We start from the raw sequence: 25,687 nt of genomic DNA on the forward strand, positions 1-25,687 counted from the left end.
ACCCTAGACGATCACTGGTGAGAGAATGGTTAATTGGCGGATCAAGTGAGGAGGGCGCTGACTATTGAGATACATGTAGAGCAAAAACAAAGTGAAAAGCAAAAGCACCGGGCGATTGATGAGAGAAACGAAAAGAATTATAAACTAAAAAATGCCCTTTAAACCTAATAAAATATAAGGTATAGGTGTTAAATGTGGAGAAGCTATGTAGATAAGAACCACCGACATATAGTTTAGACTAGTGAAACAAATTTGAAGGATGATAGTTTACCCCACCATGGCAGGGGCGACAATCCAGTATTATGCAAGTGAAGCGCAAAACAGACGTGCGCAACGCACGTGTGCCATTTACTCCCAACACTGGGATAAACCCCTCAAAAACCCCCTCCTATAAAGCACAGTCCTAGGAACCTCGCTTCAAATTCTTTCGTGAGCAACAAAAATGGAGGTTGCAATCCCCATCAGACTGAACCCTCCTATCTTTTCTTCCATACCAATCACTCAAACCCCTCAAAATCTCACTTTCTTTCAAGTCCCCACAAGGCGCAGGCTCAAAATCCGAGCTTCTTCCTCTGCGAATCCCGGCGGGTCTGGCTCCAATGGCTTCTCTTGGTTCAGCCTTGCTCGCTCTTTCCGGCTTGGGTCGGAGCGGTTCTGGTCCAAATTTGGGGAGTCGGTTAAGAAGGAAACAGGGTTTAATTTGGATGAGGCGAATGTAAGGGTAGATGAGCTGGTGGGACGAGTTAAGGAAGGGTTCAGGAAGGGCGAGGGTGAGTTCACTCGGTTGTGGACTGAGTTGGTTCCCGAGTTTGTTAGCTGGAACCGGTGGGAGCGCTGGAAGGTAAGCTTTTTTGGGTTATTTCATTTTTATTTTTAAGTTTTTGAGTGATTGAAAATGAATGGAATACTAACGTAGCAAATGCTGAAATTAATTTTGGTATTACACTTTCAAAGTTTTGGAAATGAATGGCTGGTATTGATCGATATCTGCATTAATTAGATTGAACAGCCAACGGCTTAGTTCAAGTCTGTTCTTGGATGTTTGACTTTTGTGGATTTTTAGAGTTTTGTATCTGTAGACAGGATAGGGGATAATGAAAAATGAAATTCATACTAAATGACAACATTCTTAGAATTACATGAAGTATGAAGTTGAAATGAAACTTCAGTTTCTGTGTGAAACACAGGATAGATGTGTCCAGGTCCAGTTGCATTTTCTTTCTGTTACTGTATATTCTGACTTCTGAAAAAAGGATAAGCCTTTCCCAGTTGGCCCATTATGAAAAAGAGCCAATGCCTTTTGGTGTTTTATCTTTTTTCAGTAAGGCTTCCATTTCTTCTTCAATGTGCTTTGAGAATGATTGAAACATAACTCACTGCCGTGTTACATGTTCTTATCAAATATGGTTTTGGCTATAGGTACCCTTTGCTTCCAACTGAGTTCGATAGTAACATGTTTTTTTTTGTTTGAACCAATCTGATGAGATATTAGTTGCGCCCAATGTGATTTCCACTATTAACAGATCATTCCTTCTCAGTATAACAGAAATAGAGGTTTAAACCACCAGAAACAGACTAGTTGTCTAAGATAGCGTTTCTTAATCTGAAATGCTGAAATTCATGCAAAGTTGAAGGTAAATGCTGTTTCTTCTTTCAGAACATTATGGTCTAATAAATGGAGAAAAATCTTTTAGATTCAATTAAAGAAGCTCTTAGAAATGGGACAGAGTTGGACCATGCAAGATCATGGAGAAAGCATTCGTTATATACAAGCTGATCCAATAAAAACCATGAGTATTGGCCCTATGTACAAATCAAAAGAAAAGAAAAAGGGTATATTTTTGAGTTGGAAGGGATGAATTATGATTTTACTGTGTGAACATATTCTGACAAGAAAGAACTGCTTTCTTGAGGTTATGTTGTTAGATTTTCCTTTTGTTTCATTAAATTATTTCAAGCATATTTGTTTTATAGTTTCTTTTTCTAATTTGAAGTCATGATTGGAATCTAGAAATCTCACTCATGAACCTTATCATAATGATGGAGGATGATAAAGGGGAACTTGGTAATTGAATTCGCCTTAGGATTGCAAGGAAACATTTGGGGGATTTGATGGGAAGCAAGGCTTGGGAGTCAAGAATCCCTATTGAAGCTTTTCTTAATGATTAGCGAAGATGATGAAGACAACAAAGGAATGGAATATTTTTTGGCCTTGTACAAATAGGCTTGAATATCTCATAAGGAAAGAAAGTATCACTCCTCCTATGGTTTGCACCACCAAGCTACTGATAGATTCTTATGTTCTTCAATAGAAAGCCTGTACAAAGTGAGCTGGTGTAATTTGACCCTAATAAAGATAAATCTTTACCAAAGAGTAAAAGAAGGCCTAATATGTGACACATTGTAATCTAAATAACATGAATTCAAGAGCCCAAAGAATATTTTAATTCAACCATGAGCAGAGCCATGGGCTTGTGGACGATGCCTCACTATTACACTATAAATAGTAGCTCTGCATAAGTTCTGAGTGGAACCTAACTCAACATATCCCATAAATGAATGCTTGGGTCTTGTAAATCTGCCCCTTTTTTGTTTCCACCATGAATGCTGTATGTCTGACTTCAATCACACAATATGGATGAACTCATTACTCCAGAACCTTGATTAACATAAATACTTAAAATTTTAACTAGGGAAGGAGAGGACGCTTGTGGATTTATATCAGGGTGTCAAGGGGGTGCAGTTCCATGTTCATGTTTCTGCTAGAATTTCTTTTTTCTCTTTTTAATATTTAGTTGAGGAGGGTGGGGAATGGGTGTTGTTTGAATAAAATAGCAAAAAGGTTGATTATTTAGTGGGAAAAACTTGTAAATTTAGGGCTTGAAGTGGTAATTGGGTGTGTGATTTTGATAATGAAAGGGTAAAGTTTTGATTAGATAAAAAAGTTAAATGAAACTTGGAGCCTTTTGCTGCTAAAAATTCCAAGTCATCCACATACACTATGAGAATAGCTATCTTCCCATTAGTTGAATACTTTGTGAACATGGTGGGATTTGTCTGTACCTGAATGTATCTTTTGCCTTTTACAAACTAGGTGAACCTCTCAAACCAAGATCTTGGTGACTGTTTTAACTCGTGTAGAGACTTTTTTAGTTTGCATACCTTTGACCCAAACTTCCTTTCAAAGCCCGGTGGTGGATCCATGTAAAATTCCTCCTCCAAGTCACCATTAAGAACTGCATTCTTCACCTCTAGCTGTTGTAGAGGCCAGTCAAGATTGGCTACAATTGACAGAAGTACTCTCACTGTGTTTAACTTCACCACTAGTGCAAAGGTTTCAAGGTACTCAATACCATATGTTTGAGTGAAACCTTTAGCCACCAAGCGTGCCTTGTATCGCTCAAGGGATCCATCTGACTTGTACTTAGTTGTGAGTACCCATTTGCAGCCAACTGTCTTTTTCTCTTTTTGTAAGATCTATTGCCTCCTATGTCTTGTTCTTCTCAAGGACCTTCATTTCGTCAAGAATAGCCATCTTCCTCTTAGGGACCTATAAAGCATCCTGCAGTCTTTGGAATCTCTACACAAGACAACTGTGAGGTAAACAAAGAGAAGGTAAGTGACAGATTTTTGTAAGACACAAAATTTGACATGGGATACTTCGTACAAGTTCTGACTCCCTTACGATTAGCAATGGGAATATCAAGGTCGAACATACTATACTCGGAGTGAATTCACTGGGAGTTAGGTAAAGTATGAAGGTTACCTGGAATTTCAGTGGAGTTTTGATTAGTCTGTGGTTCTAACTCTTGACAGTGCTGAGAGGCATTAATCTCATTGCTTTGACTTTGTTTTCTCTGTGAATAAAATAAGAAGTTCTTTCATACTTCTTGTTTCTCCATTGCTGTTCCTATCAAAATTATGAGATGACCCTATAGAATTTGGACTTGAGTTTTCATTAGTTAAAACACTAGTTTGGTGTTTATAAAAAAATTTGGCCCATCAGATGTGGTGTTTTTGGATTGAATGGTATATTTGGGTTGAAAAACATCAAAATATTCCAAATCTTCAATATGTGTCTCCCCCTAAAGATGAGTGTAAAAAAATAGTTTAGACTCAAAAAAGGTGACATCCATTGTGACAAACATCTTTTGGAACTAGGATCATAACATTTGTATCCTTTATGAGTTGGAGCATAACCTACAAAAACACATTTCCGTCTCGTGGATCTAATTTCTCATGGTTTTGATCATTAACATGAACAAAGGCAGTACATCCAAACACTTTTAAAGACAAGTCAGAAGACCACTTAGATATAGGAAAGCTCTTTTTAAAAACACTTAGAGGTGTTTGAAAGCTTAAGATCTTTGTAGGCATGCGATTTATAAGATATGTAGCAGCTAAAATAGCTTCGCCCTGAAAATACTTAGGAACCTTATTTGTAAACAACAATGCTCTAGTAACCTCTAAAAATTGTTTGTTTTTTTCTTTTAGCTATGCCATTTTGTTGAGGAGTGTCATTACAAGAACTTAGGTGTGTTTTGCCTTTTTTTAAAAAAAAATCGCCTAGGACTTTGTTAAAATATTCTTTGCCATTGTCACTTCTAAAAAGTTTTATTTTTTCTTGAAATTGTGTTTGCCCCATGGCATAAACGATTTTGAAAACCTTTTCTATTTTATATTTTTCCTTTAGCAAATACACCCAACTTACCCTCACAATATTATCAAAAAAGCTAACAAACCATTTTTTGCCAAAAGGTCTTGAAACCCAAGATGGTCTCCAAACATCACTGTGGATTAACATAAATGGTTTTGATGTCTGATATAGTTCTGGAGGAAAACATGAACGATGATGCTTGGCTAATTCTCAAATCTCACATTGAAATGAAGATGGACTTTTGTTTTTAAATAAACTAGGAAACAAGTGTTTTAAATAATAAAAACTTGGATGTCCTAATCTATAATGCCGCAGCATAAAATCACTAGGAACAGAAACAGATTGAAAACATGTACTTTTAACTTGTTTTCCCGAATCAGGTTCAAATTCAAACAAATGGAGACCTCCGCTTTCTTTAGCATTGCCAATTGTCTTCCACGAGACCATTTCTTGAAACTTACACCGAGAGGGATACAAATTAGCTTGACAAATGAGATCTTTAGTTAACTTACTGATGGATAAAGGATTACAAGACAATTTAGGTACATGAACTTTATGCAGAGTTATGGATGGAGATATAACAATGGATCCTGTGCCAGCTATTGCCGAGAGAGACCCATCGGCAATCTTGATATTTTTGTTCCCTGCACAAGGAGTGTAAGTGGCAAAAAGGTTGGAGTGACTTGTCATATGATCAGTTGCTCTAGAATCTACGATCCAAAAGGTGGTTTTATTAGAAGAATTGACACTAAGAAGGGTAGTAACAAATTTACCTTTTTGGGCCAAGGAACAAGAGGAATTTAAGAACTGTGGAGATTGGAAAAACTTGTGCAAGTGCTCTAGTTGTTCCTTTGTGAATGGAGATGCTTCTGGGGCGACTTGCTGTCTGCAGTTCTCTTCATGGTAGGCTTGAAATGCTAGGTTTTTGCCCCTTGTTTTCTTTTTCTAGTTTGGAGGTTTCCCGTGAATCTTCCAATAGGTTTCCTTTGTATGCCATGGCTTCTTGCAGTGATGGCACCAAGGTTTTTTCTTTCTGTCATTGTTGGATTTAATACCCCTTGAAACTAGGGCTCAATTTTGAATATTTGTCCCAGGTTTTGCTTCTTGGTTGTTCAAAATAACCTTTCTTCTAGTCTCTTATGTTCTAATCTCAAAAAAAGCTTTACGAAGTGATCGTAGACGTTTTTTTTCCAAGGATCCTAGACCCAACTTCATCAAAATCATGATTGAGACTTGCCAAAAACAAGTACATATGGTCATTCTCCTATTTCTTCATGATTTTCACACTATCAATAGGACAATCCCATTCATCATTGTAACATTGATCCAATTCTTGCGAAAGGGAAACTATCTCATTATAATATATAGTAACTTCACGTTCCCCTAGTTTAGATTTCCACAATTTTGTTTTCAAATAAAACATCTGAGATGCCCAAGCTTTCCCTTGCCATCAATTGCCAGCTTCACAGACTGAGCTCATTCTAGGTAGTTTTTGCCGTTCAGTTTGTGGGAGGTTAACTAGAAAGATGTTAGGAAAAATAGTCTGCTCTGTTTGTTGCATCAGAAGAATCCGTGGTTCTTCTTGCCCCAGTCATGGCCGATTTGGCCATAAAAAAAGTCAAGAGCCTTGCTCTGATACCATATAAGTTTATAAAAGAACTTGATTCAACTTATCTCATTCTGCTGAATAACAACTGCAATATATAGGAGAAAACATAACAACAGAATCTGTTATTGAATCCCCTTATTCTAGGCACCAGAAAAGATCCCTTAAGTTAAGGAATCTTCTTATTCTGAAAAACTGAAAATATCTAAACAATAAAATCAGAAACTATTTCCTAAAAATCAAGAACCAATTCCTTGGCTTGACTTTAATAACCATCGAGCCTAACTATCCGACAAAACTAAATAAGCCACATTTGATCCATGAAAAGATACATTTAGTCTCTACAATCCATTTTGCTTCTTTAGAGTTTGGAAGTGGGTCCCTGCCTAGTAAAGATCTATCAGTCTTTTTTGAACCAATAAGATGTACCCTTAACAAAATAAAGCACAAAAGGCTAACATGTTACTAGAAAGCATGCACATTATTGGATAAGGTGTACACCTTTTAATTACAAACTTTAATAAATAGGCTTCTAGGCATTTTCACCACCGTTCCTTGAGGTATGCCTCAGTTATGTTTTTCAAACACTAGCCTTATCAATCGTACTTCTACATAGAATTTTTTCCATGTTCGAAAAATTTTAAGTTCCTGCCAAACAACTGTTGGACCTCTTATATAAAGTTAGAATAATGTGTAAAATGTCAAATACAGTTGGAGAACAAACTTGACAAATTTCAGAACATCTTCTGGTTTTTAATTTTAAATTAAAAAATAAAAAATTTGTGTGGAAATAAATCAACTTAAAAGTATTGTAAGAATCTTTAAATAAGACTTACTAATGTTGGTCAGAATGCCTATCTGCATAATCTTGCTCTTTCATGGTTATTGTATGGCCTACTCAAAAGATTGAATTGCAGGATATAGCTCATTCATATGAACCCAAATTGGTTTGGCTTTCTGCGTTTCTAATTTTTTTCTTGATCATTTCATTATTGTGAAGCTGATAATTGGTTAATTATTCTCAGGATTTCAAGAATTGGGAGCCCAAACGGGTTACTGCATTGATCCTCTATATTTTTGTTGCAATAATTTCTTGTCAAAAACTGTATGCTGCCGTGCGAGCTCCTCAACTAGGTAGAGAAAGAAAAGAATTAACAGAGGCTTATATGGAGGCATTGATTCCTGAACCCTCTCCTAGTAATATTAGAAAGTAAATGCATTTCTTTTATTACTTGCATATGCAGTTTACTGATTACTTTATATTCTAATAATGTATCAGACATAACTATCTAGTTGTGTAGTGCTGCATGATTTATCAATCAGAATCTAGGTTCATGTTGAATGAAAGATTAATTACCTCCTATATAATTTTCACAACTTTCAATGCATATGTTAGAGGTAAGTCATTGAAATAAAATATAATTAAATTGTCGCTTTTATTTGTTTTAGACCTTTTAGACATTGTTGCTTATTGTTTATTTATATTCTTGAATTTGAAGTGTTGATTCATTTCATGTGTTTGAAGAGATTTTCTAAATTATTGATCTTGTGAAAATAAAGAATTTTGGTAAATATCTGTCTATGAATCTAATTTCTGACAAGGCACATAGATTATCTGAATAAAGGTCTGGATACTCGTAAGTGATGTGATTTGTTGTGGTAAAAAGAAAGAATGTTTTGTGCATAAATCTGCTGAATTTGTTAAGGGAATGCAAGTGGTTTCTTCTGCATGTAGTCAAACTATTCCTAATAATTTTTGTCTAGTGTCTAATATTTTTGAGAAACAAGTAGCTTGCTTCTTATTATGTAAGTTTATTGCTGGTTTATTATGAAGTATATTTTTTGCCTATAGATAATATGTTGTTGTATCTACGCGTTTCTCGTTTCTTTGTCCGTGAACTTTGTTAACTTGAATGCTTTCTCGTGGTACAAACATTAAAAATCTTGAAACCAATGAAGAGATTTGACAGCATGGCTGTCCAACTTGAATTCTTATATTCTCCATTATTCATGTTGTTGCAGGTTTAAGAAGAGTTTATGGAGGAAGACAATACCCAAAGGCCTTAAATTGAAAAAGTTCATTGAAGGACCTAATGGAATGCTTATTCATGATAGTTCTTATGTTGGAGAAAATGCATGGGATGACGATCCAGAGCCTTCTAAAGAGAAAGTGAAACAAATTATTGACAGTGATGCAAGATTAAATGCAGAGGAAAAGGATGAGTTAAGTAAAGACTTGGGCATCTCAGGTCAGTTAATGTGCATGCATGTACATAACTGTCAAGCATCAAATGCCAGCTTTGTTATTTTTTTATCCATACAAAATAGTTATCTTGCATTTTAGTTTGAATATTTTCTTTTTAATTGCAAAGGTTGTATTCTAGTAGTAATTCAGTTTATCTCCATTACATGAGCAATGACTTGCTTTCTGCTTCGGTATTTTCTGCATGGCAGGTATATAACTTGAAGTTAATATATGACAACTGGTATCTTTGTAAAGTCACATAGGTTTGTGGGGGATTTGGCTAATGATTTAATATTCTGACCTTTGTGTTTCTTGACGGCCTGTTTTATTGTGTTTGCTCTGGTAGGTGAAGTTCCAGAAAGTATGGGAACATGGCGTGAAAGGCTTCAAGCATGGAAGGCGATCCTCAGAAAGGAAAAGTTATCTGAGCAATTAGATTCCATAAATGCCAAGTATGTAGTTGAATTTGACATGAAAGAGGTGGAAAACAGCCTTCGCAAGGATGTAGTTGAAAATGTAACAGAAACAGAGGGAACTAGAGCTCTATGGATATCTAAGAGATGGTGGCGCTATCGTCCTAAACTCCCTTACGCTTATTTTCTTCAAAAACTTGAATGCTCTGAGGTAAGTTGGTGTACAATCTTGTTTCTAATCTTCTCTGCTTTTGAGGAAATACCTAGCAATTTTTGGCATTGCATTGCCCAATATTTTTTTTTCATTCTTTTTACCTTATTAGGTCAAGTTTATTTTGTATTCAATTGGTAAATTTCATAGTGTACCCACAAAATGAACATGTGTGTCATGTATATATCTATCTATCTATCTATCTATCTGTCTATCTGTTTATTTATTATATAATAGGTGTTAGGGATCAGGGGTACCGGCTGGTACATTCCATTTTGCTTTATATAACCGTATGTTTATTTCGATGTACTGGCATGTTTTCACTGGTTGAAATATTATGTTTCAGTCAGCATGAATCTCTCTCTCTCTTATTTTTTTTCATTTCAAAACCTATTGCTACAAATCTCATAAAATCACTTGGAACCGCCAGCTTATCACACGAAAAGACAAACACCAACAAATATGCAGTTAGAGAGAGAGAGAGAGAGAGGATTTGTGTTGTAGAGAGAGAAGAATGCTTCAATTTTCTTTTCAGAGAGCTAAGGTGCTGTTAGAGAGAGATTTGCAAAATGAAAGCCCATGAGGAAGGAAAGAGTACCACCATAAAAACTGTTACTGTGGAAATACCAGTACTCACAAGGAAAAATAGAGTTGTTTTAACCTTTTGTGCTTATTGAAAACCAGAGCTTAACGTTCTGTCTTTAAGATGAGCATTTTATGGTTTTGTTATACTAGAAAGTAAAAGCTTCAATATTTTTCATTTCCAATTTTATCTTCTAGGTGAGTAGTTATTTGAATGGGCTGGCTGTTTGCCTATTAAATAAATTAAATGTCTTCACCTGAATGTTGTGTTTCACTAAGTGAGAAGTAAGGTTTTGTTTGGTGGATTATTAATTAATTACTTTGTTTTACGAAATTTAGTTTTTTTAATTTTAAAGGAACCTGATATTATGTCAAATTTACATGTTGATATTGTTATAATCAAAGAGTGTTATCATTTATATTTGCTCTAGTATTAATATTATTAAAATTATTATGAATTATGTAACTTAAATTAAATTAATTGCTTCTATTGTTATGCATATGAACAAATGTATTTGTAATTTTTATAATTATATATTCTGATAAATGTTAAATTGTACACCGTAATATATCCATACCCGTATGCATCACTTTTCTAAGAAGACCAAAACTTTGACTGGTATGGTACCAACAACCTATATGTTTGTGTGTGTACATATATGTACCAATAAACCTGCAATGGTCTACCAAAATACATGGTACCAGTATGTACCACTTTTCTAAGAAAAACAGAGTGCTAACTGGTGCATTATCTGCAAACTTTATGTATGTTGTGTGTGCGTGTGTGAACACATATATTTGTATACATGTAGACATGTTTGGCTTGGGTCATGTATGCATCAAAACATGAGCATCACGCATGTGCTTGCACTTGCACACTGATATTCATAAGCATGTTTGCATTATATATTCTATTTAGGGCAAAGGACTTAGATGGATTTATATTATTCCTCTTAACTTTAGAAATGGTGCAAATACAACATAAAAGAAAGGACTGGAAATATTCTGATGCAAAATTCAGAGGTTTAAACATGTGTCAATACATTATATTTGTTCTGAAGGCAATTACTACTATATGATATTTGTGGGGCACCAAAATGGCTATGGAGGAAGTTTGTGATCATGCATTCTTTTTAAAACAGGTTGCTGCTGTTGTTTTCACAGAGGACTTGAAAAGATTGTATGTAACAATGAAAGAAGGTTTTCCATTAGAATATGTTGTAAGTATAATGTTTCATTCCTTTTTGCTGAAACAGAGTCGTGTACATCCTTTCCATAAAATTTCTTGTTGCTGTGATTATTTGGTAGGTCGATATTCCCCTTGATCCTTACTTATTTGAGATTATCTCAAGTTCTGGAGTTGAAGTAGACCTCCTTCAGAAGCGACAGATCCATTACTTTCTGAAAGTTGTGATTGCATTGGTGCCTGGAATATTAGTTTTATGGCTTATTAGGGAGTCTGCAATGCTTCTTCATGTCACCTCTAAGCGTTTTCTTTACAAAAAGTATAACCAACTATTTGATATGGCTTATGCAGAAAACTTCATACTGGTAAAAGTTTCAAATTTGGCTGTTGTTTCTGCCCCGCTGTCAAATTCTGCCTGTTATTAAATTGTTATTGCATTCTGTACTTAATCAGCCTGTTGGAGATGTTGGTGAAACAAAATCCATGTATAAAGAAGTGGTATTAGGGGGTGATGTTTGGGATCTTCTCGATGAGCTGATGATTTATATGGGAAATCCCATGCAATACTATGAAAAAGGTGTTCAGTTTGTTCGGGTAAACTTTTATACTCAATAGATGTTTTCTCAGTCCTCAAGTATTGATTGGACTATAACGTAAGCATGTCATGGTTATGTGATGACAGGGTGTTCTTCTCTCTGGACCTCCTGGGACAGGAAAAACACTTTTTGCACGAACACTAGCGAAGGAAAGTGGGCTGCCTTTTGTTTTTGCTTCTGGTGCTGAGTTTACAGATAGTGAAAAAAGTGGTGCAGCTAGGATCAATGAGATGTTTTCTATAGCAAGAAGAAATGTAAGCACTCTCCTCTCTTCCCTTGCCTCCCTCTTCTCTTTTTGTTTAAAAATTTTGTAAATCGATTATCACTGGTAGATTGAGAATTTATTCAGTGCTCATTTATTTAAGCTTTGACAAGTTGGAGCTCATTTATTTTATGCTTTTGCAAATCTGGTAGTGTAGTGCTTTTGAAATACTTTACTCACCTAAGTCATAAAAATGATTAGGTTATGTTTTCACAAATATAATTCCAAGTGTGTTTTGGATATTTTATTGAAGTAAAGTTTCTCTTTAAATTTTTGTGAAACTTAAATATGCTGAATTTCAGGCGCAGTCCAAAAATAGCTCCTTCAAGTTTTCGCTCTTTATTGTCTCCATTAATAGCTGTTAAAATGCTTAAGAAATAGAGTGGTGAGTAAAAGTCAACTGTTTGGGGCAAACAACAAGTCATTTCACTTTTTTTCGCCAAAATTAATGATTCTTTCTACTGATAATTAGAACAATTGATGAATACAGGGATTGTCTGCTATTGTTGTCCTTTTTTTCTTTTTCTTTTTCATTTTTCTATTCAAATTAAATATAAAATGAAAGAAAATAAAAAACTAGAAGACCGATTTGATGTTTTAGTTTTTGAAATCTAAGAAAAAGTTTTAGTAAATGTGGAAAGAACAAGAAAGTTATCTTTATATTTTCATAAGAAGTAGAAACAAGAGAAAACAATTAACAAATTTTTTTTGGTAAGATATGGCATTCTACTAGTATTTTATGATTACTACCTTTCCATGAGTACCACCATTGGGAGTGACTTCCAAGTTTTCAACACCTCCATGGCTCTGCCACCTTTCTCGTGCCCATCATCTCAACTGCTCATTATCACACAACCAGCAGATTTTATCTTACTCTAGTTATTAAACATTATGATTGTCACCTCACCCTCGTAGGACTACCATTAGTGATACTCTGGTTCTACTGATTTGGGACAAACACCATCACATCCATAGCAGGCAACCTGACACTTTTAATTACCACCATCATTGCCCTGTAGTCCATGGCTGCCCCTGCAACTTAGTATCATAATCAATCCCAACTGTGACTAGTTTTCATTTTTATTAAACACCATGATTGTCACCTCACCCTTCTAGGACTACCATTAGTGATACTCTGGTTCTACCGATTTGGGACAAACACCATCATATCCATAGCAGGCAACCTGACACTTTTAATTACCACCATCATTGCCCTGTAGTCCGTGGCTGCCCCTGCAACGTAGTATCATAACCAATTCCAACCGTGACTAGTTTTCATTTTTATTATAACTCATCATCATTGTCATCACAACGAGAACCTACATCATCTTGTCATCAACCCATACTTTTGTTATGAACTATTTTGTTACTTTCATCCATATGTATTATATACATACCTGCAACTGCAAGAATGCATTAATATATCATTAAATGTAATATTTTTGTTTGATAAGTTTTTAATTATGTTACGAGCAAACATGTTAGTTATTATTATTATTACAGCCCCAGAGAAGTGCATAATAAATAATTTCAAGGATAAACCCTTGTACAGGGTCCAGCACCTAAGCATTAGGCTTATTGGTTGGTGCATGATTTTCTTGCTTAAAAAGCAAGACTCGAATTTCCTTTCCCCCAAATCCAAAAAAAAAAAAAAAACCCCTGTACGAGGACCATTTTGTGCTCTAATTATTCAAAGCTCTAAATCAAGTTAATGAAACAGCATCTCATTTCCTACCAAAAAGAGTTGGAGATTGCAGCAAGGACTAGATTAAATTTTATTGATAGTTATTATTATTATTATTACTGCCCCAGAGCAGTGCTAATAAATAATTTCAAGGATAAACCCCTGTATGGGGACCATTTTGTGCTCTAATTCTGATGTAGCCATTCATATGGTGATTCAAAGGCCTAAATCAAGTTAATAAAACAGCGTCTCAGTTCCTACGGATGGGAGTCTGAGATTGCAGCAAAGACTAGATTAAATTTATTGATAATAATAAAAGTTTACTGCTTTCTACCAACAAGAGTCCTCTTTTTTTTTTTTTTTAAAGTTAAGCACATTTCCTTACTGAAAAAAGGGATGAGTATCCTTGGAGATAAACAAAAGTAGAATCTGATTTTAGGATGCTATGAAGACATTAGCATACCATCCCAAAATCAGGCCATCATCATCAGGACGAAAAGAGAAACAGAGCCAACACCTATTTACAAGATCTCTGCCACATCTATAAACTATCAGAACAAATGCAAACACAAAAACAGCTACTGTTCTGACACAACTAATCACAGAAGATCAAACAATAGAAACCACCGCCTACTGACTCCTTGAACACATTCAAACAAAAGAACCTCAGCAGACAAAAACAGGCCACGTTACTTCCATTATGACACCAACCAACCCTGTCTGTTGTAACTTGTGCCACCGTTGCAACCAGAATTGATTCAACCAAATTCCCTTAAGCATATTAGTATCAATTTCCACCCTGCAATAATAGTTATTTTCATAGTAATAATGAAGAGAACCAGATAGAAGCTACAGGTCTTACAAGGCTCGGAAAACAGACTTGAGTTCATGAGAAAACCAGAATGAAGATCAACAACTCAGAGCTTGGTGAGCTTGTTTTACCAAAAGGAGTCCTTAAATAAGAGATAAGAAAGTTCCTTAACAATTAGTAATTTTTTGTTTTAGTTGAGATATTATTTTTTCATTATTTATAATTGATTGACATGACTCCACTAGAAATCATAACTTAAAAGAAAAGGAAAAAACAAAATTATAGTATTCCTACTTAAAATGTGCATGTCTCTGTGATGACTAAAATTCTAATTTAATCCCCAAAGATAAAAATTTTACTCGGCTACAAGTCTTCTTTAGAATGCTATGCATCCAATTACTTCTTAATAACTGAATCTTGATAATGTTTCTTTCTTGTTTGTACTTGATTTTCTATGTGTTAGTGTTTCTGTTTGTTGTTGAATAAATAGCAGTCATGCTGATGAATAATCTGAACAATGGCCAATATTTCCATACATCTTTGATATTTATTAGTAAGCATGTTGTCTAGTTTACTTCTGGTTCCTGAAAGTCCCTTTCATGGAAAAGGTGAGTGCAAGCCAGCCTGTACCTGTGCCCCACTGTTGTTACTTCTTCCGGGACTCAATTTCTTGAGCATTTTGACAATCAAATCTCCTAAGATTGGTTAGAAAGCTAGTTCAGGAACCTCCTTTTAATACCATATTAGTCTCTATATCATATCCCCTTGGCCATGGAAGAGCCTTTAATTTTATTAATGGAGAGGAGAGGACTTCAATACCAATGACAGGTGCTTTTGAGGTAGTGTCATCAATCAAAGTTGGCTGACCAACCTCCCTTAAAAGTTTATAATTTTTCTTTTGTCTCTCATATATTAGCCCAAGGAGTAATGGTCAGAAGGTTGTTTTTATATTTCTCTTTAAAGTATCAATCAATCATCTTCCTGATTCTTTATGGTCCATGAGCACTTGCATTTCAAAAGGTTCCATTGAAAATATTTAAAATAATCTAATTCTCCTGTTGTTGTGATTGTTATATGCCTTTAGTTCAGCAGCAAATTTCTAATGATGGGTGAATGAAACCAAATGCTACATTGAAATTTATTCTCCATATATATACAATTTTTTCTTGCTGAGTGCTGACAGCATTGGCATTTATTTTCAACTTTCAAGTTCCAGAGGCTATTACCAGCAATGTCATTCTAATTTTCTTTAACACTTGTTGATTATCTTACTGTGTATCTTCCAGTTGTCCTTCTCTTATGAGAATTACATACATATCCTTTGGTGCAGGCACCTGCATTTGTATTTGTTGATGAAATCGATGCCATTGCTGGAAGGCATGCAAGAAAGGATCCACGCAGAAGGGCAACATTTGAAGCTCTCATTGCTCAGCTTGATGGGGAGTAAGTATAGTAGTTTACCTCAATGCATAATGTAGTATTTGCTCCCATAACGACTTGAGGCAAACTTCCATTAGTAAAATAATAATCAATTATCTTCCTCTCCGCGCCCCCCCCCCCCCCCCCCCCCCCCCCACCCCCCCAAGCTTTTGAGCTCACAATTCTCTTCTCTTTTCACCTTTTTTTGCTAATTTTTCTTGTTTACTCCATGAACAATGTTAAACTACTCTCTTTTTGGTACTGTACTGGAGCATCTGGTCAACTTGCAGTTTGAATTCTGAAATGGCAATATTTTGAAGCAGTGAAAGGAGCTCCATAGTTTGTTGTTTTCTTGACTTTGCAGAGTCAAACCATATTTCTGTTCAACTCCATTGTTTTCTTATTCAGCTTGACATGCTGTAGGAAGGAAAAAACTGGTGTTGATCGGTTTTCACTCAGACAAGCGGTGATATTCATCTGTGCCACCAATAGGCCAGATGAATTGGACCTTGAATTTGTTCGCCCCGGGCGCATTGATCGTCGTTTGTACATTGGCTTGCCAGATGCAAAGCAACGGGTGCAGATATTTGGTGTGCATAGTGTAGGAAAGCAGCTAGCTGAAGATGTGAACTTTGAAAAGGTGAGTTGATTCATCGTAATTTGAGCATGTGTCTATGTATTTTGGGTTGTGACTGTTTCTATTCTTGTGTTTCTTAAACTTTCTCAAAATCATGTTAACTGTATTTTCATGTATTATACAACTATAGAATATAAAGGGACAAAAAGTCTGATGCTGGTAAATTAATGTATTTGCTTATCATCATCATTATTGCATCTCACACTTATGTTGCTTTTCAGAATTTTTTTTATCATTCTCTATATTGTAAAATAAAATTGTAGGACTGTAGTAATCATCTCTTGGATTTTTTTTCCTCTTTAATGCATTCAAATGTAGAGAAATTTAGTTTGGGTCAGAGTATCTCTCTCGATAGTTATCATACTGCTATGATATGTAGGCCACTCATGCAGGGTATTGATGTTCTTTTTGTTTCCAAGCACAGGAGTGCTTAGTTTCTTGGGAGATATGCTTTTGTTATCTGCATGCAGAATAAAATTATAAATAAATAAATTGAAAATCAGTTGTGGATATCAGAGAATCAAAACAGTGAACTCCTTGTGTTCAGAGGAAAAAACCAAGAGAGTTTTTTATTCTCTGTCATGAAAATATTTACAGCAGCGTATACACACACGCACATTGTTAACCCTAAAACAGGAAGTTATCACAAATATAGAAAGCACGATATTAGGCCCTAATAATTAGATATTGATACAATATATAATAATTTTTCTTAAAAATCCTCCACCAGTCAACACTCCCCCTCAAGTTGGTCTATAGATGTCACACATGCTCAACTTGCAAACTTAAGTATGAAATTGTCTGATGCTAAGTCCCTTAGTAAACGCATCAGCTACTTGTTTTTCTCAGGTCACATGAGAAATATGCAAAAAACCATCTATTATTTTTTCTTTTATGAAATGCTGGTCAATCTCTATAAGTTTTGTTCGATCATGTTGAACCGAATTGTGAGCTATACTAATAGCAGCCATGTTATCACAGAACATGGATAGACATTTCCTTTTTGACAATTGCAATTCTTCCATTACTTTCTGCAGCCATAGTCACAAACACCCTGAGCCATAGCTTTATATTCTACACCTGCATTTGACCGAGCTACCACATTTTGGTTTTTTGCTCCTCCAAGTAACTAAATTTCCACCTATAAATGTGCAATAACCAGACATTGACCTCCTATCATCAGGAGATCTAGCCCAATCTGCATCTGTAAAAGCTTTTTTCTTTAGGTGACCATGCTTAAAGAAGAGCAATCCTTTTCCAAGTGCAGATGTCAGGTATCTTAAAACGCAGAAAACAGCCTCTAGATGAGAATCCCGAGGGTCATTCGTATATTGACTTACCAAACTTACGGCATCAGCTATGTCTAGTCTGGTGTGTGAGAGGTAAATCAATCTCCCAACCAACCTCTGATATTGGCCTAAATCAATTGACTCACCAACTCCTGCTTGTAATTTGTGATTAGCTTCAATCGGAGAGTCAGCATGTTTGCATCCCAACATATTGGTTTCTTCAAGAGATCCAAAATATATTTCCTTTGAGAAATAAAGATTCCCTTATTTGATCTGGCAACCTCTATTTGAAGGAAATATCGTAACTTACCCAAATCCTTAATCTCAAACTCTTAAGCTAAAAGTTTCCTGAGCCGGGCAATCTCCTCCTTATCATCCCCAGTCACAACTGTATCTTCGACATAAACAATAAGTAGTGTGATTTTACCATTACAGTGTTTAATAAACAAGGTATGATCAGTATTGCTTTGATGATATCCAAATGAGATCATGCCCTTACTGAACCTATCAAACCATGCCCTAAATGATTGCTTCAAACCATATAATGCCTTCTTTAATCTACAAGCCTTCCCTTTAATCTTCTAATCATCAACTCTTAGAGGAATTTCCAGATACACCTCTTCCTCCAAGTCTCCATATAGGAAGGCATTCTTGACATTAAATTGTTGTAGGTCCCAATCAAGGTTAGTTGCAGATGATAACATGATTCTGATAGTATTCATTTTTTCAATAGGAGCAAAAGTTTCTTGATAGTCCACCCACTAGGTCTGGGTGAAGCCATTTGCCACTAGTCTAGTTTTGTACCTTTCTACTAAACCATCTGCCTTATGTTTCACTTTAAACACTCATTTGCATCAAACTGGTTTTTTTCCTAATGAGGAAGTAACAAGTTCCCAAATCTCATTTTTTGCCAAAGTCTTCATCTCTTCAACCATTGCCTCTTTCTATTTTGGATCATGATATGCTTCTTGCCAACCCTGTGTAATAGAAATAGAAGAAACAGATAATACAAATGCTCTTTAGGAGGGAGACAAAGAATCATAGGAAACAAAGTTAGAAATAGAATGTTTAGTACAAGCTCTGACTCCTTCTGATAGCAATAGGAACATCAAGATCATTAGCAATGGAATTAGAATTATGGCAATCAAAAGTTAAAGGAGACTCATCCCATGTATTTTCAAGATTTGAACTTAAAGATGGCGTTTGACTAGGTATTACATGTTTTATGGCTTTATTTGTCTTATCCCGTCGTGTGTAGGTTTTTAAATTTAGCCTATCCAATCGTCCAATTTTAGGTTATTCCTTGTCATCACTAGGATTTTGACTAAATTGAGGTGTACAAAAGTAAGGCTCAGACTCCCTAAAGATAACATCCATACTCACAAAGTACTTTCTTAAGGGTGGATGAAAACACTTATATCCCTTTTGAGTTGCATAATAGCCAACAAACACACATTTAAGGGCCCCAGGTTCTAATTTACCTACATTTTGCTTGTGAACAAAACCCACATTCAAAAATTTTTGGAGGAATAGTGTATGAATTGCTACCTTGTAGAACTTCCAAAGGACTCTTAAAATTAAGTGTTTTTAGGGACATTCTGTTAATAAAGTGTGCGGCTGAAAGTACTGCATCACCCCGGTAAACCTTTGGAACATTCATAGTAAGCATGAGAGATGAAGCCACTTCTAATAAATGCCTCCTATTCCTTTCAGACACTCCATTTTGTGCATTGGTGTCAACACAGCTAGTTTGGTGCAATATCCCATTGTAAGCACACCATCCATGTATTATGTACCATTGTCGGTTCTCAAAATCTTAACCTTGGCATCAAATTGTGTACAAATTGTTTTGTGAAATAGTGCAAACAAGAAAAAACCTCATTATTTACTTTCATCAAATAAATCCAAGTTAATCTAGTACAACAATCGATAAAAGTAACAAACCATCTGTAATTGGATAGAGAAAATGTTCGGTTAGGTCTCCATAAATCAGAATGAATAGTCATAAAAGGAATTGAACTCTTATTATTAATTAAAGGATAAGAATGTCTGGTGTGTTTAGCAATTCACAAGCATCACTAAATAATAAATCCAACTTGCATAGTTTAAACAAACTAGGATATAATCTTTCTAAAATAGAAAAAGATGGGTGTCCTAATCATCTATGCCACTGGATTATTTCTTGGTTAACTGATATAGTAGTATATTATTAGATTATTATTATTTATGAATTATAGGCATGATAGAATTTTTCCTTTTATTTAATTTACTTGTACTAGGACTTTAGGCTAGTCATGTTTAATTTAGGAGATTTATGGCTTAGGAGCTCTTTTTTGATGCAGCCACCTGGGGGATCTAGGCGTTTTGGGGTAGGCTTGTTCTATGTGGCTACTTCATTAGTTTGTTAGGTTGCTTGGGTTGTGTAGAGTTGGAATGCTGTGTATATTATTGACCCTGCTCACCTGATATGTTAGGATGGTGGCGGGATATGCTTTTGTTTTTGCTTTCTAGAAAGGTCCTTGATTGCTGGTGCTGTGAGGATTAAGGACTGTTATTCCCAAGTAGGTGAATAACAGACCTTAATCAAGTATGTACTTCCTCCAGAGGTGAACCTTTGGTACCCTCTGCTCTGAAATAAACAATAACTTTAAAAAAAAAATGTTTAATTTAGGAATAGAACACCTATTTTATTTAAATCTCTTGTTAATTACTGTAGCTGTATTAGACAACTTGAAGTAGAGTTTTATTGAGATGTGGGCCTATAATACTACAAATAGGACCCTTAGGCTTAGTTTTTATTCACATTCAAGTTGAGAATTAATAAAAAATATTTCTTAAGCAAGAGTGCTTATTTCTCTAGACTCTTTTTAAAAGAGCAAGATGTTTTAGTATCTTTGGCTTGGCCAACCAAAGTGGGATTACTGCTATTCTTCACCTTAGTGTGGTTTTCTTCCCTTGCCAAGATTAGTGATTCACCTTAGTGGGGTTTCCAACCTTGCCACGATTGGTGTCTTCATAACGCCAGGTGCCTTCACAATGCCCTAGCATCATTAACATTTATAGATTCTCCTGCAGGGCTCAGGTTATACCAGAAATCAAGGTACTGCAACCTTCTTGTAGTAAATACAAGCCATCTTGCAGTCTACCAAAGCCAATCGTTCTTGTTTTTAGGTCCTGAAAAACACAATGAGTAGGAAAGAATTCAATTTTGCAATCAAACACTTTTGTAATTGAGCTAAAAAATAAAAGGTTAATAGGAAAACTAGGAATATGAAGGATTGAAGATAAATTAATGGTGGGAGTACGTTTACCAGAACCTATTCTAGATATAGAGGCTAAAGATCCATCTGCTATATGGACTTTATTATTGTCTAAACACGGAGAATAAGTTGAGAATTTATTGGAAGAGCCTGTCATATGTGTGTTTGCTTCAGAATCTAGACAAGAAAAGCAGTACCTGTTTTGACAAAATTGGAAGCAACTGTGGTCGATTGAGAATCAAGTTGAGACAAAAGACGCCTTAGGGTTTGTCTTCATTGGAAAGACTCCCAGTATTAGTTGTCTCTCTAGGTATTTCTATTGTTTCGGAAAGGTTTGCTTGTGGTCTTGTTGAGCCCATCTGTTTACCTCCACGACCGCTAGTTGATCAGCCATTCAGCTTTCAACAAGTTTCCTTTGTATGCCTTGGCTTCCAGCAATAATCACAGTGTAAATGATCCTTATCTGATGGACCTTGGTTACTGACTTTCAGCTGATCAAAAAGGAATTGGCAACTAAGTTTAAGTAATTATGTGGTGCTGTCTTCTTGTTTTACATTATTAGTCTTGAAACGAACCCCATTATTAGGTGCCCAGCCATTTGCACAACCCACACACTGGTAATAAGGATTAAATAGACAAATAATCTTAAGTAATCAACATTTTAAAATACATGTAAAAAGGAGGAGAGAAAATGTGTTAGCTGTTAATGTGCAAACAGTATTTCAGGAGATAATGAGAAAAAAAAAAAGGAATGTGAGTTTTAAATGTAGGATTAGAGTTGTTTCCTTAGAGAACTTGATTGCGGCCCTTTTTGATGCAGTGACATGCACAATATGACATGAATTTTCTTCTGGTTTCTGATAGACACACTAACTGTTTGAGTTTGAATGGATGAAATTTGGTTTTGGGCTAACTGTTGTCTCCTCTTATCCAATGCTGCAGCTTGTGTTTCGCACTGTTGGTTTTTCTGGGGCAGATATTCGAAATCTTGTTAATGAAGCAGCAATAATGTCAGTAAGTATTCATTGGTCTTATATCCAATAATAAATGCATTCTTATATATTTCAGATGAAGTCTACATTTTTTGTCTAGTCTCAGGTATGCTTCAAGCCATCATAGCAGCTCTCTTTGAGATATAGCTATTTTCATGTCAGTAGATGCTTAACTGTTGAGCATGTCATACTGGTTGTGTTACTATCGGTGCCTATTATCGTCCTTGTGTGTGCAACATAAATGAGAAATTAACTTTTTTCATAACCTCCTTAAAGTGATCTGTTGTCTTTCCAGGTTTTGCAGTTCAACCAACTCCAAATATAAATCATGCAGAAAACATAGATTCTTTCCAAACCAACAATCCCCATCCTTTCAATGTTTAGCACAAAAAAGAAAATGCTATTTCAGCGGATTATGTTTAACCTGTCCATTCTCTGTAGTTGCCTAGAAATTTGTATTAGTAATGTCATTATGCCATGCCCAAACCCTAATTTTGAAATTTTGCTTTGTTATCATTTTGGATCATTTCAGATATTATTAGCATTTTAAGGTTAGATGTTAATGATGGATTTTATCATTTTATATGATAATGAATTTTATGTGTTTTATTTATGTTAAATTTTATTATATTTAATGTTATTATTATTTTGTTTTGTTATAATTGTTTTTATGATTATTGATTTTAAATTAAATAATAAAATTTTATTTAATCGTATTAAACATGTTAATCGTGTTATTAATCGTGTTGTGTCCTATATTGACACGTTTAATAAACATGTTAATCTTGTTTTGTCATGTTATACGGTTATTAAACGTATACATGTACGTGTTTCAGATTTCAGACATGAATATTATTCATGTCGTGTTCGTGTTTAACCTTAACGTGTTTCATGTCAAATCGTGTCTGACACGTTTAAAACATGAAAATACAAATTGTCAGGTCTAATCATAGTCTTTAACATTAATGTTGTTTGAATCCTGCGAATCATAAACCTGGACACTGGAATAGGTAAGTTTGGTAATCTAGGTTTTTCTAGTTTGTCTGTATCTGAAGTTATGAAGCATTGCATGGCTTTATGCACATATCCATGACAAATATGGTTAAATGTATGACATGGCTGGATACATGTCAGATACTTACTACCACATATGCCAAAATTATTATTCTTGACATGAGACAAATGCACAACAGACATGCGATGGATGTGCTAGTGAAGCAACAAATAGTTGTTGCCACCATATTTACTGCAAGAGACAGAAGAGAAGAGAGAGAAATTGCAACAACTGTTTAATCATGCCTTGGTTTTGCCTCAAGTGTCAAATCGTTGTAGCTGAGGTTCAGATTAGAGATGAACAAAATGTAGATGATGCAATAAGGGAGTAGAAGCTGATGCCATGATGTTGAGTTGCAGCTTGTGGCAGCTGCTGTGAAAGAAATAATGAGTTTAAATAGTACGTACTAGGTTTTGAAAGTTTTCGATCAACTGAGCTTTTGGTTAAAAGATTTCAAGCGTATTGGGCTAAAGACTTAGATGAACAAAGCTATTAGGTTGGATATATTTGAAGATTATCAACCCAATGGCAAATGGTTACATGATAATAAATTTACCTTAAGAATTTGTTAACAAAGACATACTCAATTATGTATATTATTTCTACAAAAAAACATTATTGTATATTTTTTTCCCTTTTTTGTCAAACTAATCGTAAAATTTTAAATAATACACACACAGAGAAAAATATTTATATGTGGCATATCGTGTCAGTGACCTGGTCCAAGTCCTAATTTGTGTAGCTGTGTCCATGTCATATCTTATCATTGTCATTTGTCTATGTCCATGCTTCTTAGCCCTCAAGCTTGTTTGAAAAACTTTGGACTAAACTGTGGTGGTTTCTCATGCAATTTCAGCAGAAGTTTTTTGTTGAATGGTTTTCTTAAGCTCTTGAGTTTCTGTTACATTTAAGTACATATCTTACTGCAGGTGAGAAAAGGACATTCCAAGATCTTCCAGCAAGATATTATTGATGTGTTAGACAAACAATTGCTTGAAGGTATGGGTGTACTCCTTACGGAGGAAGAGCAACAGAAATGTGAAGCAAGTGTAAGTGCTGAAGTTTATCATTCACAAATGGTGCTATCAGACTGATTATGAAATTTCTTTGTTGTATATTGTAATGGGCCACAAACTTTAAGAAGTATGAATTTTATATCTTCCATTCTAAAGTTGCGTCTAAATGTAGATGGTTACTAAATTTTATATCTTCCATTCTAAAGTTGCATCTACATGTAGATGGTTAGTAGTTATGAAATTTCAGGAGAAATCTTCTCCTAGAAGCCTAATACTGCATAGCTCTAGAGGTCTGCAGCGGTAATATGAAAAAAAAAAATTGAACTTCATCAAAATTCTTCTTAGGATAAAATTCTTCTTAGGATATTAATTTGGTGGAGAGTAATAGAAACATGTGGAATAACTAGTATTGCCCTTTTAGGTATTTCTACCATTTTTTATTGGGCATTTGAAAACGAAGGGAAGCTGACACTATGGACTAAAGAGTCTGTAGCTTATTTTTTTTTCTGACTTTTTGAGTTGATTTAATATAGGTATCTTTTGAAAAGAAGAGACTTCTAGCTGTTCATGAAGCTGGTCACATTGTTTTAGCTCACTTGTTTCCACGATTTGATTGGCATGCATTTTCTCAGCTCCTGCCCGGTGGCAAGGTACACATCTGATATGAGCAATTGGTTTCTATTTGATATTTTCTAATGGTCTTTACCATTTGTATTTTCCATTTATCATTATTTTCGCTTTTATTAATCCCAACATGAGTAGGAAACTGCAATATCTGTATTCTACCCCCGTGAGGACATGGTAGACCAAGGTTATACAACATTTGGCTACATGAAAATGCAAATGGTGGTAGCTCATGGTGGACGTTGTGCTGAGCTTCTTGTGTTTGGTGATGACATAAGTGATGGTGGAAGGGATGATCTGGAAAAGATAACAAAGGTGATTGCAGTTACTTTTTGATACCATAATTTAAATAAATTGCTTACTTAGAGGAAAATTAAGAAATATAACTCTTGTCCAGTTAGTCTGTCCACCCCCCTAGCGTGCTACTGTACTCTGTGAAACCTTGAGGAACTTTTGGCATTTAATGATTTGGTTTGAGAATGTTGTCATCACTTGTTTGGTTTATTTCAGAAGGAATCAGAAAAAAGACTGTTCGCAGAAATTTCTGAAATGTTTTCAGAAGTTAAACAGGATTTTCAAACACATTAATTGTTAATATGGCTTCATATCTTTTCTCTTGCACTGGTTCACACTAATGTGAGCTGAGAAGCTAGTTGAGATACGTGCTGCCATATTGTTGCCTAAGAGCTCAAATAGACCAATATCTGATATCTAAGGCTCATGTTCAAGTTTACCTTTTCCACCATGCACTGTAATGAGAGAGTGTTATGGAAATGGAGCAAATGGAGATTTCATGCTCTAACTCTTTTCTGAATATGTTTTTCTCATATTTTAGTACCAATACCATTCATAGCTTATTATGTTAAAATCTTGTTAGAAGCTTGTCTAGTTGCATGAACATTGGTCCACATGCAGTACTCAAGAATGCCCCAAGTGAGAACTAGATCACATTAAACAAGAACAGGCATGTATTCTTCTGTTAAGAACAATGTAGAGAATGTCTGATTGCTTTCAGTCCTTTTCTTTTTTTTTTGTGGCCCTAGGGCATTGTTAGCCTCATGGCTTTTTACATTTTTGCAAATAACCTTTAGATAATAAGAGTACACTTTTCACTTTGTTTTAGGCTCCTGGAAATCATTTCTA

General features: G+C 35.1%; 1 protein-coding gene and 1 pseudogene across 2 annotated transcripts in view; one reads left to right on the top strand and one right to left on the bottom strand.

The window, feature by feature from the left end:
• Nucleotides 1-208: 208 nt before the first annotated feature.
• The window catches only part of FTSH12 (FTSH protease 12), a 30,355-nt gene continuing 4,876 nt past the window's right edge, over nt 209-25,687 (top strand). The window contains exons 1-14 of one of the 2 annotated variants that reach the window (XM_018125173.2): nt 209-841; nt 7,289-7,473; nt 8,286-8,512; nt 8,855-9,132; nt 10,857-10,934; nt 11,023-11,265; nt 11,354-11,494; nt 11,583-11,750; nt 15,584-15,696; nt 16,096-16,312; nt 21,801-21,872; nt 23,834-23,953; nt 24,454-24,570; nt 24,683-24,859. In XM_018125173.2, coding sequence (XP_017980662.2) covers nt 443-841; nt 7,289-7,473; nt 8,286-8,512; nt 8,855-9,132; nt 10,857-10,934; nt 11,023-11,265; nt 11,354-11,494; nt 11,583-11,750; nt 15,584-15,696; nt 16,096-16,312; nt 21,801-21,872; nt 23,834-23,953; nt 24,454-24,570; nt 24,683-24,859 — 2,535 coding nt within the window. In that variant the 5' untranslated portion in view covers nt 209-442. The remainder of the gene's footprint in view (nt 842-7,288; nt 7,474-8,285; nt 8,513-8,854; nt 9,133-10,856; nt 10,935-11,022; nt 11,266-11,353; nt 11,495-11,582; nt 11,751-15,583; nt 15,697-16,095; nt 16,313-21,800; nt 21,873-23,833; nt 23,954-24,453; nt 24,571-24,682; nt 24,860-25,687) is intronic. The other variant, XM_088808480.1, reaches the window with a different exon arrangement.
• Nucleotides 3,091-6,252, bottom strand: LOC148761829 (uncharacterized; annotated as a pseudogene).

Source organism: Theobroma cacao, chromosome 7, assembly GCF_053813885.1.
Source record: "Theobroma cacao isolate CCN51 chromosome 7, ASM5381388v1, whole genome shotgun sequence".
Lineage (NCBI taxonomy): Eukaryota > Viridiplantae > Streptophyta > Magnoliopsida > Malvales > Malvaceae > Theobroma > Theobroma cacao.